At 38.5% G+C, this 18429-nt stretch overlaps 1 protein-coding gene across 2 annotated transcripts in view; it reads right to left on the bottom strand.

The window, feature by feature from the left end:
- Positions 1 to 257: 257 nt before the first annotated feature.
- TRPC6 (transient receptor potential cation channel subfamily C member 6) overlaps positions 258 to 18429 on the bottom strand; it is a gene marked incomplete at its 5' end in the record, with an annotated part of 81903 nt that continues 63731 nt past the window's right edge. For both annotated transcript variants that reach the window (XM_081154600.1, XM_081154601.1), the window contains 7 exons: positions 258 to 2125; positions 2678 to 2753; positions 4250 to 4333; positions 12475 to 12549; positions 14189 to 14392; positions 15121 to 15316; positions 16672 to 16936. In XM_081154600.1, coding sequence (XP_081010726.1) covers positions 1974 to 2125; positions 2678 to 2753; positions 4250 to 4333; positions 12475 to 12549; positions 14189 to 14392; positions 15121 to 15316; positions 16672 to 16936 — 1052 coding nt within the window. In that variant the 3' untranslated portion in view covers positions 258 to 1973. The remainder of the gene's footprint in view (positions 2126 to 2677; positions 2754 to 4249; positions 4334 to 12474; positions 12550 to 14188; positions 14393 to 15120; positions 15317 to 16671; positions 16937 to 18429) is intronic.

The raw sequence follows: 18429 nt of genomic DNA, 5'->3' as shown, positions 1-18429 counted from the left end.
TGGCTCAGTGGTAGAGCCTCAGCCTGTGCACCAAAGGGTCACCGGTTCGATTCCTGGTCAAGGGCACATACTTGGGTTGCAGGTTCGTTCCCACCCCGGTCGGGGCACATGTGGGAGGCAACTAATCTTGATGTGTCTCTCTCACATCGATGTTTCTCTCTCTCTCTGCCCCATCCCTCCTTCCCTTACACTCTCTCTAAAAATCAATGGGAAAAAATCCTCAGGTGATGATTAACAAAAAATATTTAAATACATTTGCACTTATTAATCACTTTATTTCAAGAAGTTAAGCTGACTGCAACATGAGTACAGGATTTAAAGCCAGTGGTCTTGAGAGGTATGGAGGATGGTCGTGTTCATGATGACCCCTGGGCACTATGCCTTTAATTAAGCTCTCTAAAAACCTTTCTTAAAACATGGTTGCTTGCTCTTTTCATCTTTCAATCAAAAAGAAATTAGAAGAGGTGCCCATTCAGCCACATTCTGAGGAAAAACCTGCTGGCTCCCAGGCACGGGGGCCAGTCTCGCACATGGACGACACACAGGTTTGTGGATGTTGGATTATTTTAATTAGGTGATAATGCATTTGGTATGAGGTTGATATCTGCGACTTCTGGTTCAAATATTGTGATGAAACATTTGCAAACAGACCTTTTCTGTATCACTAAATAACTTAATAAATAACACCCACAAATACAAAGTCACACCGAATACAAAATTTCAGCTATATTTTCTGCTGGTTATGTAAAAACCCTGTGATTTAAATTCAGTCCAATTTGGTGCTGAACTGATATTCTATGACCATTTTATCTTTCAATTGAAGTTAACTTTTTGCACCTGAAGTCCTTCTTCATTGAATTTAAGGCCGCACTTTCAGCGCCTGCCCAGCACCCGCTACACTGATAGTCTGGGGGAGTTGAACAGGTGACCTTTCATTTCTCTTTTCCTTCTTTAGCTACTGCCTCAGAGCAGCAGCCAGCAGTAACCTCTTGGTGAATGTTCACAAATGCAAATTTCTGTTCTACATATTTTGAGAGGAGCGTAGAACATACTGACAATAAGAGATAAGTATCTGCAAGTTCCCTCAGCCTTTCTTGCCTTTATAGTTGATGCCAAACGTGGGAATCCACCTGTAAAGTCCCTTGGAAATGGTACAAAACTGTGCTATAATTGGACCAAATGACCACAATTGTTTGTCGCTTTGATATTTCTCCAATAAAGGGTCCTTACTTGGTCAATAATTTTTCAGTCACAATAAAAAACTATAACATAAAGAGCTTTTGAGGGTCTAGATTGGCTGCAAAAGAAAATAGGGCAAGCATTTCACACACGCACGTGCACGCGGGCGCGCACACACACACACACACACACACACCTGAAGCATATTTCCAGGGTTCAGTGGCAGAAACACTGTTTCACTGGTAAATGTAATATTTTCAAAGAGATGAATCAAAAAATTTCGGGAAGATTTAACCCCATTTTGCACAGACATTACCAATCACGTTCTGTGGGGGCTAAGCAGGGCAGATGATTAAACATCATTCTCTAAATGGCCACAGATTTTTTTCTTTCGATTTCAGGGAATCCACAGAGCAGGCAAGAAGGTGCCTGAAATCACCCAGGCAAAATACCACAGAATGGTGTGTCCATCCTCTGCAGCTAAGATGACTCCCAGGCAGATGCTGCGCAGCAATCACACCATCGCAATAGTTATATCCAAGAAAGCAGTTTATAAAACAAGCACCAAACGACCGCGCAGAATTTTCATCATAGTCTGAACTCTTTAGCCTGAATGATGATACTTATCCATGAAAAATAGTAAATATTGGGGTTCCAGGTGCTAGTATGACCCACGTTATCTTTGAACATTTTCTTGTTTAAAAGGTAGACACATTGGCACTTAAAAAAATAAATCAGAAAATAATATGGTTTCAAGTGGACAAATAAATACGGATTTTAGGAAAATCTTTGCATTATCTATTGCTTTCCCCTTGATTTGGTTCCACTGGTAATTTCTCCCCAAGTTTTCTAATAAGTTCTGCTAGATCTTCTGAATTCTGAGTTTTTTCTTCCAGGAGTTCATAGCGGAGACTTGAGATGTCCTGTTTAATTTCCTTCAGTTCCCCTTTGAAAAACAAAAGTGACAAGAAGTCAACTGTCAGTATGAAATGCAGAGAAACTAGCGATTCTGGGGTTGAGTGAAATCAGGCGTGTCTCCACACAGATCTGTATTTTGAACCCTTCTGTAGGAAATAACTTCTTAATGGGCAGATTTCTATTTTGTCAGCTAAGTATTTCAGTTCATGAAAAGATTATAGGAAAAAATTATAACAAAAGTCCTCTGAAAGGAAATTAAAGGAAAACACTGGCGGCAAATGTTTTGGGGGTTGGGAGGAACAGCCCTTCACCTTTCCCAACCACTTCCTCCTCCCTCCAAGCCCCCCATAGAAACAATAGTTACTTATCTAACTAGTGGTATCTGCCCCCAACTGTGGAGAAATGGCCTCTTTCCTGAGAACGTAATGATACTGACAATTGGTGAGAACCTGTCTTCTCTCCCCCTTGAAGCTCACCCTTCCCATGCCCTCTCTCCGGCCCCCCTTCAGCTCCCCATCAGGCCCACATCCCGGCTCACACTCAGGGGCCGACTTGTCCCCTGTCCCCGTGTTCAACTCACCTTCATTCACTTCGTCACCTTCCTTATCGATCTGGGCCTTTAGTACATATCTTTTAATGAGCCTCTTCATTATTTTCTAGAGAGAGGAAAATATCCACCTCAGTTTTATGTTCATGACAAATCTCTCATTTGGAATAAATCTAAGAGATTCCCTCTGTAGCAAGCACTTGAGACATGATGGTTATCAAAGATGAAGATGGTTTACCTGCCAGGGAATGCATACGATCCCCCAATTTAAAAAAAAAAAAATATCTTATTGATTTCAGAGAGAGGAGGGGAGAGGGAGAGAGATAGAAACATCAACGATGAGAGTCACTGATCAGCTGCCTCCTGTACGCCCCCTGCTGGGGATCAAGCCCACAACCCAGGCATGTGTCCTGACCGGGAATCGAACCCTAATCGCCTGGATCCTAGGTCGACACTCACCTGCTAAGATACGCCCGGCTGGGCTATCCCTAAATTTTTAAAGCAATTTTCATACCCCTGAACTAATGGCTCAAAAGTCAATACTTCAGAAAAGAGCAAGTTCAGAACAAACACATAATCCTTGACTCATTGCTTGTATTTTTTTTTGAAAAGCATTAGGGCAAGACACAGCCTTGCAGTTGGACAGGCTAAAGGTATGCAGAGCTGCAGGTGGAAATGGAAAATCAAGCAAACGGGGAAAAACTCATATGGTTTTCCCCTCCCTTACCAAGAAACGGGGGATTTGTGCTTTGATTTTGGGCTTGCTAGTAATTTATGAATGGTCAGTTTCAACGTAATACAGTTCCTCCAGTACCAAGGCTTCTCCCGTGAGGATGTGCTTTTACTACATACTTTTCATGAAAAGTAGGAGGCTCAGCACATGCGCAGGGGTCCTGAGTGAAGACAGAGCTAAACCACATCTTACTACCTAAGCCCAAAAGGAAATGGTGGACAGTAAAATTCCACTTCCAAGAACTTATTCCAAGGATGTAACTGGGTTCATGGACAAATATGTTCATGGTAATACTACACAAGAGTAGAAAAATAAACCCTTACATGTACATCAATAAGAGATTATATTAATATATTATCATATATTTGAACAAAGGAATAATATATATCCATTAAAATTAATATGAATTTGTTTTGTGAAAATACAATAGTGAAATATTATTGCTCATTATATAAATTTAATTTGTTTATATATTATATATATTTATATAATAATATTAATATATGTAATATTATACACATACCTAAAATCATCTGGCAGAATAGTCACCAAAAGTAGGCAGTCTTTATTCCTCAGTGGTAGGGTTTAAGGTGAATTTTACTCTCTTCTTTATGTTTTTAGTAAGAATAGACTTTTTACAATGAACACGGAGACTCTAAACTCCACTCCATGATGTCAAAACTTCATCTATTTTGTTTACCTATGTAACTCCAATATTTAGTAAATGCCTAGCACATGGTAGTTACTCAATAAATATTTGTTGAATTAATGCATTATTTTGATATTGAGAAAAATATAATAGTTCAGTTTCACTTAAAGCATTTCATAAATTATAAATAACTAGCCTTATTTCTTTAAAAATTCATGCTTACCTGATACTGTCTTGGAGGATTATTGAAACTATTTAACTGGAAATCTTCTGAGCTTCTTATGCTTGATTCTTTACTCTGCCCAAGCTGTAATTTGAAAAAAAAAAAAAAATAGAAACTGATTCTTATTTAATTTTTTTAAATGTGAAGAGATTTATTAGTTATATAAATGAACTAACTCTTATATATAAATAATCTTATCTATTCATATAGAGCCATTTTCACTTCACTGGCTTAATGTTCTCTCTTCCAAGACAAACCATAGGTACTTTAGGTGTGTTCAATCTCTCAATGGCTAGGAGAGGTCCTCTGAGGAGTCTTTTAGACTTTGTGGCATCAATCATGCTGTCATGAGAGTCATGCTTTGACCTTCCCACAGACACTTCTGTGACAGAGGAAGAGGCAAACAAGTTGGGAAAATAATGGTGATGACTTCAGAAATTCATTGATGAGGCGTCAACAGGCCAGTATGATTGACTACAATATACCATGCTGCAGTTGCATGTGATGGGGATCCAGAAGAAATGCCAGAATGAGACTGTTGTGGGACAAAACTCAGGTGCCAAGAAAACACTAATTAATCCATTTGAATTTTAGGATCTGTATTGTATCCAATTTGGGAAGCACTTTTCAAGTAATACAGGGTGTCACAAAAAATATATACACATTTTGAATAATTATTAATTCCATGGGTTAAATATGAAAAAAAAGAAACATCCATTGAGTTATCAGCTGTTAAAGTGTGCATACCTTTTTTTGTGGGGGGACACCCTGCATATTTGCTTGAACAGGCAAATAACAAAGAATTAAAGCAATTTGCAATAAAGGTTTTAACATACCATGTTAACATGCTAAGAGGATGATTTAAAAACTCTTCAAGTCATTTTCTAAAGGGAAAACATGATTTTACCAAAAAAAAAAAATAAATAATAATAATAATGATAACCTGAGTGAAACAGAGCAGCTCCAAATTTGCATGTCTTGGGTACACAACTGTTTACAGGGGTTGAGAAAATTTAAGCCTGTCTTCAAAGATGTTTCCCAATGACATCTAAGTTGCTATAAGTACAGCTCAATGAGACTCAATTAAAATTCTTGACTTCAATACTTTGACCTTTAAATGCCTACATGCTGAGTTAAAACAGCTATGTGCACATTGACAGAAAGCTGAAGACTCAAATCTGGCTCTGCCACAAGTTAGCTATAGAACACAGGCAAGAAACTAAAACTCTGTTATCTCTTCTGACAATGAAGGGAGTGGTCTAGTTGACCTCTATAGTCCTTCAAGTTCTTCTAATGCATAAACTTGTGAAATTTATGCACATCCGTTGAACAAGTATGTATTGAGTGTCTGCTGTATGTAAGGTGCTGTGCTAGGTTATAGGAATTAATGAACATAAACAATTATGTTCTAGCTAAATTATAATAATAGGAAAATATGGCAAGGCTGACAAAATCCATAAAAAACAATATGCAATTTTGATAATACTGTTTACATGGCATCTTTTTTCACATAGCTATTTCCCTTTTTCTTTCACTTTCTCTAAAAATATCAGCGAAATGTACATTATTTTATTTTATATTTGCTTTAAAAAACAATAAGTCCTGGCCAGTGTGGCTGGATTGGAGCATCGTCCTGCACACCAAAAGGTGGCAGGTTTGACTCTGGTTAGGGAACATGCCCAGGTTCGATCCCCAGTCAGGGCTGGTTCAGGACGCAGCCTATTGATGTTTCTCTCTCACATCGATCTTTCTCTCTCTCTCTCTCTCTCTCTCTCTCTCTCTCCCCCTTCCTCTTTCTAAAACATCAATTTAAAAATGTATTTTTAAAATGAGGACAATAAAATAAAATTATACAACTGACCAAATTAACCAAAGAGAGGCAACTTAGGTTCTTAAGAGCACTTGACAGAAAGCTGAAGACTCAAATCTGGCTCTGCCACAAGTTAGCTATAGAACACGAGGCAAGAAACTAAAACTCTGTTATCTCTTCTGACAATGAAGGGAGTGGTCTAGTTGACCTCTATAGTCCTTCAAGTTCTTCTAATGCATAAACTTGTGAAATTTATGCACACATAAACATTTTAAATAATATAATTTGTAATACTTAATTTATTTTAAAAGAACATAACTATTCATTTATTCTTATAATGCTATAATTATTTCTGGCTTTTAAACTGTAATTTGTGCCTTAAGGATGTAATGGCCATGTTCAAGCTCCTTTTCATCCCCCAGTTTTTATGATAAAGCGTGGAGGGTGAGGACAAGTTCATAATCAGAAGGAAAAGACCCAGACAAATGGAGTTTTTGCAAATCCTTTACTACCCATTCATGAATTCACAACCTCAACATTGCAAATCATTAATTTGATGTCTCATTTTTTTTCATTAGAGGCTACAAGTACACCCAAAGGCATTCACAGAAATAAGAAAGTGAAAAAATTTGCTTCCTAGGGATTTTTTTGAAGGCAAATGTGTGGTCCTTAATACTCAATATGTCAATCATCCTCAATTAAGGCAGCTCCATGACACACCATGCCTATGAGATAACACTTTTTTTGAAACTTAATATTATAGTAATGTCACACAGGGCTTCTTTCATTTGCTCTTTCCTAATTTAAGGCTTTTGTGTTTGCTGTTTTCAATTCCAGAAGCCCTCATTTCCTGGCTCTTTGCCTGGATGATTACTCTGTCTCACCTTTTGGATTTTTGCTTAAAACATAAGCTTCTCAGAAAAGCTTTTCCTGCACACCCCATGAAAAATAGCTCTCGAGCAAGCTAGGCCCCTTGTTTCCTTCATGATGTGCTTCACGACTGACAATTATTATATTCACTGGCTTAGTCACATGTTTACTGTCTACATTCTCTAGGCTGTATGGAAGGATGGACTTTTTAGTTCATCCCAAAGTCCGTAGTGCTTTGTGGTCACTGGTGGACCTCACTTGGTTTCTAGACACCTTGCTATACAAGTCATGTACAAAACAATCTAGGCTCATGAACCAGTTGGTTGCAGCCCAACTACATGGTAAAGATACATCTGAAACGTGGGGAATTGGTTTTAAGGCATAAGGCAGGTGCCTTACAAAGTACCACACCGGGTGGCCCAGAAGTAACAGTGCCAGGAAAGCCAGAAAATGGTATTCTGTTCATTTGAGAATGCATATGATTGAGCAATTTCCAGAGCGTAGATCCTGAAGTGTTAGTGTCCACAGCAACAGTGTGTTCATACAGTTGCAGCCCAACATGCAGCTCTCCTGGGAGGGGATTCAGTGGACAAAATTCAAGATTTCTCAACTGAGACATTTTTCACACTCTGGGCTAGATAATTACAGGGGACAGTGCCTTCTGTGTATTACAGAATGCTTAGCAGCACCCATGCGCTCTACCCACTAGATGCCAGTAACAGCTACCCTCTTTGGTTGTGACAACCAAAAATGTCTCCAGCTATTATAAATGCACCCTGGGGGTGGGGGTGAGGGGAGGGCAAAACTACCCCTGGTTGGGAACCACTGCTTATTTAAATGGTATATGACTAAACAATTGTAAAGTTATTTGGAACATTTTTATGTGACTAGTTCTGCTCTAAATCTAAGATATGAATTTGGATGCAAATATAACATTTTGAAAGAAAAATTTCTAATCTGTTTCTAACACATAACAGGTATTCAATAAATACATGTTAAAACTGAGTAATACAAAAGTAGCATGTAAGGAGGAACTCACCCAGTGGTGCAAATAAGCATTATTACCACTTGGTGGCAGAAAATTCTAATATATAATTGTTTCTACGTACACTATGAAAATAGACTGAAAAGTCAAGGGAATTCAATTTGCAACATGAATGATATTGAAACCTTAGGGATCTGGGTAGTTATAGATCATAGTGACAAGTACAATACAATGAGAGTGGGGAGGGGAAGCTGGTTGAGCAGAAGTAGGAAGGACTGGCTATAAGCTTTGTTCCTGATTAACCTACAAATATACACTCCAGCTGTGAATGATCCCTTGCCTATCCTTTCTTTTTACATGCCTTCTACCACATTTCCTGCATTCTTTATGTTTTTTCCCTCTGTTTCATTTTTAATAATTAGTGTGTTGGCATAGCTCATGTGTTTGTAGCTTTGTTGTAGAAGTAGAGTAAGGAACACTCAGTAACTTGCTTGCTATGCATTAAGGGGAACAAGTAAGCTTCACTCAGCCTTTGGAATTTATTACGCTGTTGGACATAGTGATAGTTCTGAGAGTCTCCCACTCCCCACAGCATGGGGCGCCTGAGGCAGGAGCAAACCACAGACTGAAAGGCGTAGGCAAGGCACTGAGTCTGCAGGAGACGCAGGCGTGAAGCGAAGCCATGGGGCACAGAGCTCGTAAATCTCTGCCTTTGCAATCAAGAGGATGTGAATTTGAATTCTGGCTTGGTCACCTGTCTGAAACGGGACTTTGGGCAGTTCATTTCACCTCTGTTAATCCTCAAATTCCTCATGTATAAAATAGGGAAAATAGTAATCCCAACCTTCTAGAGCTAATGTGAGGATTAAAGAGATGGGGTATGTAGGATATGCAGATTGAGGTACAGTAGGTGTTCTACAAGTGGCAGTAGCTGTTATTATTAAACAAAAGTTAGAAATATCTACTCTGTGGCTTTGGGCCTATTTTATCGTTAGCTTTAATCTAGTTTATTTTTTCTGGAGATACTTTGCAAATATTGCTTTTTACCGACATGTCCAAGCTCATGACGAAGTCATTCAGGGAATGAAATATTCAGCGATTCCCACACCCAGACAAGCATCAGAATCTCCTGAGGTCTTATCAAAATACACATTTCCACGCCTCATTGCCAGAGACTGTAACTCAACAGGCCCAAAGAGGGCTGAGAATTTGTATAAACTCACCCAGAGAAGTGGTCCTGGTGACAGTGACAAATTAAAACCACTACTTTATGTGATTGTTTCACCAGAGGATTAAAAAGATAGCCTCTGCCCTAGCTGGTGTTGCTCAATGGTCAGTGTCAGCCAGCTCACGGAAAGGTCATGGGTTCAAATCACAGGTCAAGGGCATGTTCCTGGGTTGCAGGTTTAATCCCAGGCCCCAGTCGTGGCACCTGTGGCAGGCAACCAAGCGATCTTGATCTCTCTCTCTCTCCCCCCCTTCCACTCCCCCACTCTAAAAATCTATGGAAAAAATATCCTTGGGTTAGAATTAACAAAAATAAATAAATAAATAAATAAATAAGTAAATAAAAGTCTCTGATTTGCTTAAAAGTTAAAGGATAGAGTTCCTGGATATGCAACTGATTTTTTAAAATTTCCACATCTCACTCAACCCAGTAGAACACACTAACGATGCTAAAATAACACGTCTGTGCTCCATGTTTTCTGCGTAAGGTGTATAAACCGCTCTAACACGGCCAACTGCACAGCGATCTGCTCTGGAGCTGGAACCAGCAGTTATTCCAGCTTCCAAATAGAAGCTATTTGGCATTTTCAGGTTTACACCTATAATACAGCATGGCAGAGGTCAACTTTTAATTTATGCTGCCCTTTCAGACTGCATATCGGAAAAGCTAATGCCAGCAACCACCGAAGTCAGTGACCTTTAGGAGAATATGATCGAAAATAATTAACAGGTCTGCTTACTTTGTTTCAAAAAGCTTATTTATATGGCTCATCCCACCGATTTCCACGGTGTGGTTGAAGCAGATGTGAAGGCCGGGTTTGTGCAGCCTAACCGATTAGCCTTCAAGGAGTCAGAGAGAAGAACCGAGCGAAATACAAACTTAACCGGGTCATTTTGGACGTAGCTTCATGAAAATGAATGGGCGGAAGCCATGTGACTTGGGTAAAGAAGAATGAACCGTGAGAGTTTTCTTAGCATGTATAAGCGCCCATCTCAGTAACAATAGGAAAAAATGTTTGGAAATATATAGGGCTGCTTTAAAAAGAAAACAACAAAAATTTTCTCAGAAAGATGTGTAGTTAATGTATCATGAAAAAGCAAGCTATGGGAAATGTGCCTCAGCTTTTGTTCATCACGAGCTTACACGGCAAGGGAAAATAGACACTGAGGTGACTTGGCCCTCCAGGAATCCACCTCCAAGCCAAAGTTAGAAGTGTGAAATGTATTTAGAATTACGCCTATGAGAGATAATGGGGACTGGGAGCAGGAGAAGGCAGAAAAAGCTTCCAGGCCGTGAGACTCAGCTCCTCTGTGAAGGAGGGAGAGGTAAACAGATTTTCTGAGAAAGTCAGCCAGCCCGACAGGGAGCTGTTCAAAGACTGCCCCCAAAGGGGTCCTGTGATGGCAACAAATGTCCAGGACAAGAGCATGGCCACTGTGGGAAAGCCGAGGGGGATCCCAAAGGTGCTGCACTGAAGGCTGTCCGCTGAGCACAGGAAGGAGCTCTTTCCCAAAAGAAGGTATGAATGGCACATCTCCACGGCTGCCACGATACACAATTACACAGAAGGGCCTCTAGATGATGAACTGATATTGGATCAGCATTTTGTTGATCTACACCAGGGTCAGATACCACATGCTTAGTATTGCTCTTAAAGAGTGTGTTTTAATCTAGGATTAAAATATGTGCTATAGCACCATTAAAATAAAATATATTATTGTTAGTAAAAATATATATCTATGTGCTATAGGAAAGTATAAGGTGATCCAAGCCTTATTTAAAGGACATAAAATGTATTTTTCAGATGATTAAAACAAATTTTCATTTTCTACACCGTTGGAGATACTACAAAGAAAATAATATTATTTCATTTGAGAGATACTACAGTTTCTATCATAAAAAAGGCGTTTGATTCCCTTTGGATTTTTTTCATATTTGTCCAATGATTTTTGGTGTCATGCAGTCATCATAATTTCGGCACTAGTAGTTTCTTACATGAAAACTATAAAATCCAACTTACACTGACCTATTTTTGCAAAATTTTTATTGAGATGCTTATACCCAAATAACAAAAAGAGCCACTTCTTTATGACAAGTACTTTACATTTGTGCAGTGTTTGTAATTTACAAAAGACCAATTTAACCCTCCCAGCAGTTTTGTGGGATGGGTTATATAACTTGATCATCCCTACTTCCTAGATGAGGAAATTGAAGTTTGGATAAGTCAAATGAATTGCTAAAAAGGCAGAGATGAGTTGAGATCCCAACCTTCTGAGGACTTAGTTCAATGCTCTTACTAAGTCAGTACTTATGAGTATTCTTACTGTGCCGGGGAGGTAACAGAACTGAAAAACGAAACAAAAAGGCCTCCCTCCTCGGCATTTGTGTGTCCCACGGAGCGACTCTGTAGCACAGTGCTGGCTAATGAGCTACAACAACAGAAACTGCTGGGAGGCGCTTCCGAGAGTGTGGCAGAGTCGGCTGGCACACCCCTTTTCCTTTGCCCTTACTCTTTCTCCATGATTAAAAACTGGGCGCAATGGCTGGAGATGGAACTGTCATCTTGCATCTGACTATCACACAAAAAATCCAAGAAAATCGCCGAGGCTCACCCCTGGCAACAGGCCTGTGGTACCCCAGCTGTGGGCGTTAAATGGGAGGGGGAAAGCGACTGTCTTGTAAGACACCGGGAGTTGGTTTTTATGTCCAACTGAATACAAGTCCTTCCTGATGCATTGTCTTCTCCTAATTAATTCATGTGTAACTTTCCTGTATCCATAAGCATTTCTTGAGCCTCTATGTGCATGCAACAAGAAGGAAGCAAATGCCTCCATCCCTGGGGATTCGGCCTCTCCAAATTAGGGCGCTGATACATTTCCAAGGCTATGCCAACTACAACAGCCATTGAATTCTTGTGGTGCCTTTTTTGACAGCTTCTTGATTACTGACAAGTAAGGAGGCTCTCTACCAGCTGTGCATACTCTCCACCTGAGCTGCTGATAGTTTAATGCTATCCCCATCAGCCCCTGACAAGTTCCTCTATTATTTTAATTTTTCCTTCTTTACATCATTATTCCTTTATTACATCATCCATTAAGTTCCCAAAAATATGTGTTTAATACATCTTAAATATACTCATAATTTCTTTGCTGACTGTTTGAACATAGCTTTAATTCCAGCTCTCAAAAACAGATTCCTTGCGCATTGTTAAAATAAATTCTTTAATGTGTATAATTTCTGTTTCTTGAAATTGCTTCTGAACATTTGTTCTTTTCTCTGAAAAGATAAGCCTGGTCATATGCATTACTTCATATTTTCAAAGATAATCTTACCTGTTTTCTGTCAAGTGATAATTTTGGAAGGTCTTCGTGGCTTCCCAAAATTCCAAACTTCTTTTCTTCGTTTCTCTTTTAAAAATAGATAATAAAATGAGTATAATTGCTAATCGTACATTTGGTATTACAAAACAAGTTTTATTCTTTCTTTATTCCATATTTTAAAAGCCATCTGGCCTAAGCCTCCAGCAAGTTTCAATAATAGGAAAATACTCTTATTGGGGTCTTCCCTTTGATAAGTGCTTAGACATTTCCTTTGGACACTGAATTCTCTCAGATTGCAGTTCTAGTCACAACTTAATTTTATTAAGTAAAGTAAGGAAAGTTTTTGCTACTCAGCCCACTGGGTTCTATGTAATACATCTGGAAAGCTGTCTTAAGTGGCATATTTTTCCAAAATTCCAACATAAAATAACAATAATAATATTTAAAGAGGGCTTTGGAATTCTCAAAGCACTTTTACATGTTTATTTGATCTTCATACTGTGGACATAATTTTATTCCCATAGTGCAGCTGAGGAAACTAGAGCTCAGAGTTTATCACTCACTTGAGAAGCCCAAGTAGTAAGTGGCAAATGGAGCAGGAATTAGAATGTTTCCCCTTTATTCATGATAGAATCTTATAATTGCAAGGAACTTTTACAATCATTTGGCATAATTGCCCACCCAGTGTAGGAAGATCTTCTATACATATCCTAATGTTGGTCATCCAGCATATTGATTACTTTCAGTGATGAGAGATTATTACATCATAAAACAGCCCACCACCCTGTTGGGCAGATTTTGTTACAAGTTTGTTTTTACATAGAACTAAAATTGAACTTTTCGTAACTTTCACCCATTGCCTCTCTTCCTACTTCTGAAGGGACAAAAAACAATTTTATTTCCTAGTCAACAGTGAGAATCTGAAAGATAGTCATGTTCCCCTTCAATCTTCCTTCTTCAGGTGAAAGAGGCAACTCCTGCAGTTCCCCATCATGAGACCTTTCCACACCTGTCCCCATCTGGGTACACCTGCTCTGGACGCAGCTACTCCTGGCTGTAGAGTTCTGCACCCAGCAGGGTTTTTGCATAGAGTACCCCCCCCCGCCCACACAGTTATATACAACATTCCACATGTGCTCTAAACATTTCTGCACATCCTGCGATCATCCTATCCCTTCCTCTAAGCAATGTGCCTCTTTTATGGTTTTTTGAGATTGTGCTGCCTCATTGGATTATTGTTTCCAATTAGTTCCCTCAGATCTTTCTTTCTTGAACCAGCTACTGCCAAGCCTAGGCTCCCACAATGCAGGAGAGCAGTTGATTTCTGAACTTTTCAATATAGAAGCTACTTAAGAGTCAAATTCCTCCGAGGCATAATCAGCTACCGATGCTTTGCCTAGCGGTTTGAAGGTGGAGAGACATGTAGCCACAACAGCAAAAGGGGGTCCCAGAATAGCTCCCCCTTTCACTATCTGCTCCAAGTAATGTATTACATTATTTTAGTTACATTTAATAATTTTTTCTGATATTCCTTTAAGTAAGACATGTCCAACGTGCTCCTGTTATACAGACATAAGCCAAAGGACCAAGCTGAGCTAACTGACTACATAAGGAATAAATGGACATGTCATAACGGACCGCTTCTTTTTAAAGGGATATAACAGTACAGCACTTATAACAGCCACAGCATTTAAAAATGTAATAAACAGTTATCAAGTCAAATTACCTTGTTCATCTCTGCATCCTCCTGGAAACCTTTCTTATGACCCTGGAACAGCTCAGAAATCCATTTTTTAAGCTTCAGCAAGACATAAAACAGGGACTTTGGACTTGGCACCAGGTTGAAGGGAACAGGAAGAGTTCTTCCCTCCTCAAAGTAGGAAAACCAAAGTTTGGCCCTTGCAAATTTCCATTCCACATCCGCATCATCCTAAACAGATACACATGGCAGTTCAGCAAGGGAACCCTCAAACAAAGTCACCGGGGCACGTCCCACGCTGTGTGCCTGCAGCGACGCCTGCAAACACTCGCAGCCCCGAAGGCTGTTCCAAGGTCTTTCCAAAAGGTTGGTTCCACTCACACACTCTCCTAAATCTGTCTAAAATTTCGTCAGGCTTACAGGACTGCAGATCTCAGCAGGCGTGTATTTATAAATACACTGGAAGATATAAATGTATTTTCTTACATCCTAAAAAACACTCTAAAATATTACCCACTCTTTCATTCTGCAAGAGATCTCTTGTTTGATTAACTCAGGACACAGACAGAGGTTTCTGGAATTAAAATGTGTAATCACTCTAAATTTGAGAAAATATCAATTAGGAACCTCACTCAAAAAAGATTTGGAGAACAGTGGTATTCATAAGTAATCTATTTTTGAATAAAATAGAAATTAAAAATGATACAGTATTTTTAATTTTTTAATAAAAAATCAGACAGCATTTCTCCTCCTCACACTTAACTCTCCCACTACACCCATAGATGTTACATTTGGAAGCAAAGAGTTAAAATTTTCTAGATCACTGGTCAAGCAATTATATAAACAGGGAAAGAACAAAGGAGGGAAAGTTGTCTGTATTTCTATCATCACTGCTGAGTTGATTCCTAGAATAGTTAAACCATTTAGGTACAGATTATACAAATGTATAGGGACTATACCTCAATTTCCTGGAATGAACTGTTGATCATTGCAATTAGCATGTTTAGCAGAACAATAACCATTGTCACGTTATAGACGCCATAAAGAACATAGCCAATGTTTTCAATGAATTTGTGATTATAGTTGATGACCACTGATTTCACTTCAGAAAGTCCAAAGATAGCCCAGAACAATGTCTTAAAACTCTCCTCGACTCTGGGGAAAAATAAAAGAGAGAAAGGAAATAATGAAGTGTATAAAAGAATGACAGTAGTGCCATAATAAAAGTGAGTTAATTTATTGTCTTTGCAAATTACTAGGTATTCGTGAGAAAATTCTTTAACTTCCCTGAACCTCAGTTTTTTCTATAAAATAGGTACAATAACTTTTATCTCCAGCACTGCTGCAAGAATGAGGTAATACTGTGCATATGAAGCACATAGCTCAATATCTGGCACATAATAAGCACTCAATAAATGTTATTAAACATAACTTCATAACTACAGATGTTAACATTTAAATAATCTATAGCTTGGCAATGGAAGTATTAAATGTATTACTTAATAAAAATAATACAATATGTTAGAGTCCCTTTAGGTTTCCTGCTCATCTATATTTCTACTTATGTGCAATAAATAGTAGATAACAATAGTATGTGTCTTAAGGAAAATATGACAATATAAACATAGACTGTTATCTATATAAACTGTTACCAAAATCACTGACATGTCTTGGTAGGTATTTCCATGCTTTAGGCATAATTACAGACCAAAGCTCAGCCCCTCTGCTTAACCCAAGTGGTTTTATTTCTCTGATAAACTGCACTTCACAAAAGTATGGGTAACAATAGGTTATGTTTCAGTTGATGCTTCTGATTGTGACACGAGGACCTAATATCTGAGTAATCAATTCTAAAAATACTTTATTTTAAAAACCACGGGTGTCTATGGTGAACATAAGTCAAAACTCTGGTCCCTGTTGATAACACAGATCTTCTCAATAAGGCCTGACAAATTAAATTAGGAAAGCGGCTGCTCTCATGGCCAGCGCCCCAGGCGTCCTGTAAGCAGTTGAGAGCACAGATCCTGAGGTCCGTGGACAAGGGGTTATGTTCCAGCTTTTCCAAATGCTCGCAGCTGTGCAACAACATTCAGCAAGGTATTTCACTTTTCTGAACTTCAGCTTCCTCTTGTGAAACGGAAATAATGAAATCATGCATGTGAGGGGTTTATTACAGTACTTGGCTCTAAAAATGTAAGCTATGATCACTTTAAATTAGGAAAGTGCTTATATCTTCGAGTTCTTTCAACTCATCTAAAAATCACCTCTTTCTGCTAAAGAGGAACTGGAGATAAATCTTTATCAAAGAATTATCTATCCCATGGACACATACAAACACTGTTCAGCCGACATTTATTTAATCTGCAGCCTTCACCATCAAAACATCTGAGAACATACAAATCATGAGGTTCTCATTTTGTTTTACACAACATTTAGTGACTCTGGAATCATTTCAGTTCATATTTCTTTAACCTGCAATCACCATCGTTAAAACACCCGAGATCACGTACGTTGTGAAGGCCTCGTTTTGTTTGGCACCGATGTAGTAAGAGTAGAGGTTGAACATCCCAATCATGAAGGCCACAAACACCATGATGAATATGACCATGAACTTGAAGATGTCTTTCACTGTCCTTCCAAGCGATATCTGCAGAGGTCCAAAGCTTTCATTTGCTGGTAAGATATAAGCTATTCTGGAGAAACTTAAAACTACAGCAATTGCATAAAGACCTTCAGATATAATTTGAGGATCAGAGGGGTCCCACTTTATCCTGGCTAGGAAAAAGGAAAGATGAAGAGTTATGGTGAGTGTCTTTAAGTTGCTTATTTAGGTAACTTTTTCCGGTTATGAATGCAATTACATTAGCAATCTAGTCCCCGTGGAATTCTCTGATCTTAAAGGGCTTCTTTAAGTGTCAGGTATATTTGAGCTTATGAATTTATTGAGAAAATGGCCCTCCTGGCTGGTTTGCTGGCAATTTTCCATGAGAGTATAACATAAAGGTTAAGAGCTCAAACTAGAGACTCAGTATATGTAAAAATTCCAGTAGATAGGCTGGAAAAACTGGTAAAATTATTTAACTTCTCTTAGTCTTATTTTCCCATCCTTGAAAATGAGATAATACCACTCCTACCTTTCTCATCTGTTGTGAGAATTCAGTAAGTCAACATACGTTCCATGTTTAGAAAGTGCTTGGCACTAAATAAATGGTAGCACTTATTATTTAATCTTAAACTATAACACTATAATGTGATTTTGGGCTTGTGGGATGCTTCTGATTATTTAAACTTATTAAATAATTTTATGAGTCACTCAAGTCTATTTTTATCATAAAAATGAGCAATTATTCATTTATTAATTTTAATGACCTGATATCAGATCATCAAAAAAACCCAATTAAGAAACTATCATGAAGAAAAATGCAAAAACAATGTGTTATTATAAATTTGTTTTTGCTTATTTGCTAAGAAGTGGAACTAGGAAAGGATACAAGAAACTAATAAAAGCAGTTTTCTTTTTTCATAGTGCTTGGAATATAAGAACTACATATAAACAGATAGATAGCTTTGACTTTATAAAATTCTGTATATTAAAAAACTTTAAATGTTAAAATATTAAAAATTAATAATAAAAAAGAAATCCTTATGTGATATAGCCAATAAACCCGTAGAGATGTCAATTGACTGTGTTAACTGATATCTTATCAGAGGGTTTAAAATAAGTATTCAGAGGGAATCTATTTTTCCCACTCCAGGTTTCTACAAGAAGGGGTTGTCCTAGGCAAATTACTGGACCTATATCCATCCCTTGTCACTTTCTTCCTGGGGAGGTAGAGTGACTTTCCAGATTGTTAGCTTGGGATGGGTAACTGAGCAAACCTGGTTCAGCTCTGCCCTCTTTTCTTGAGAATTCTCCTGCCCACCCTGGAGGAATGTCACATGGTCAGGGCATGTGCTGCCATATTCCTCTTAGGACAGGACTTCCCTGTCCATTGCTGCCTGGAAATGGAAGGATACATCTGCCTAATTCAGATCCCACTGAGTAACGGCTCAGAACTATGTCATCTACTCTGAACTTTATCAGTATTAGGGGTGATGATCTGACCTCCATATTAACTTTTTGCTTTATTTCTCTACTAGTTCAAAGCTTGGGTGGGAAACAGTGGTGTTATTTACTGGGGGCCCCTTCCAGAGATTCCAACAATTCCCTTGCTTTCAAATAATTTGTATGTTTTAAATGGAAATGATACGCAGATGTGTACTATTTT

This window comes from Miniopterus schreibersii (assembly GCF_964146895.1).
Source record: "Miniopterus schreibersii genome assembly, chromosome: 12".
NCBI classification, from domain to species: Eukaryota; Metazoa; Chordata; class Mammalia; order Chiroptera; family Miniopteridae; genus Miniopterus; species Miniopterus schreibersii.
This window is presented reverse-complemented; position numbering and strand designations above follow the sequence as displayed.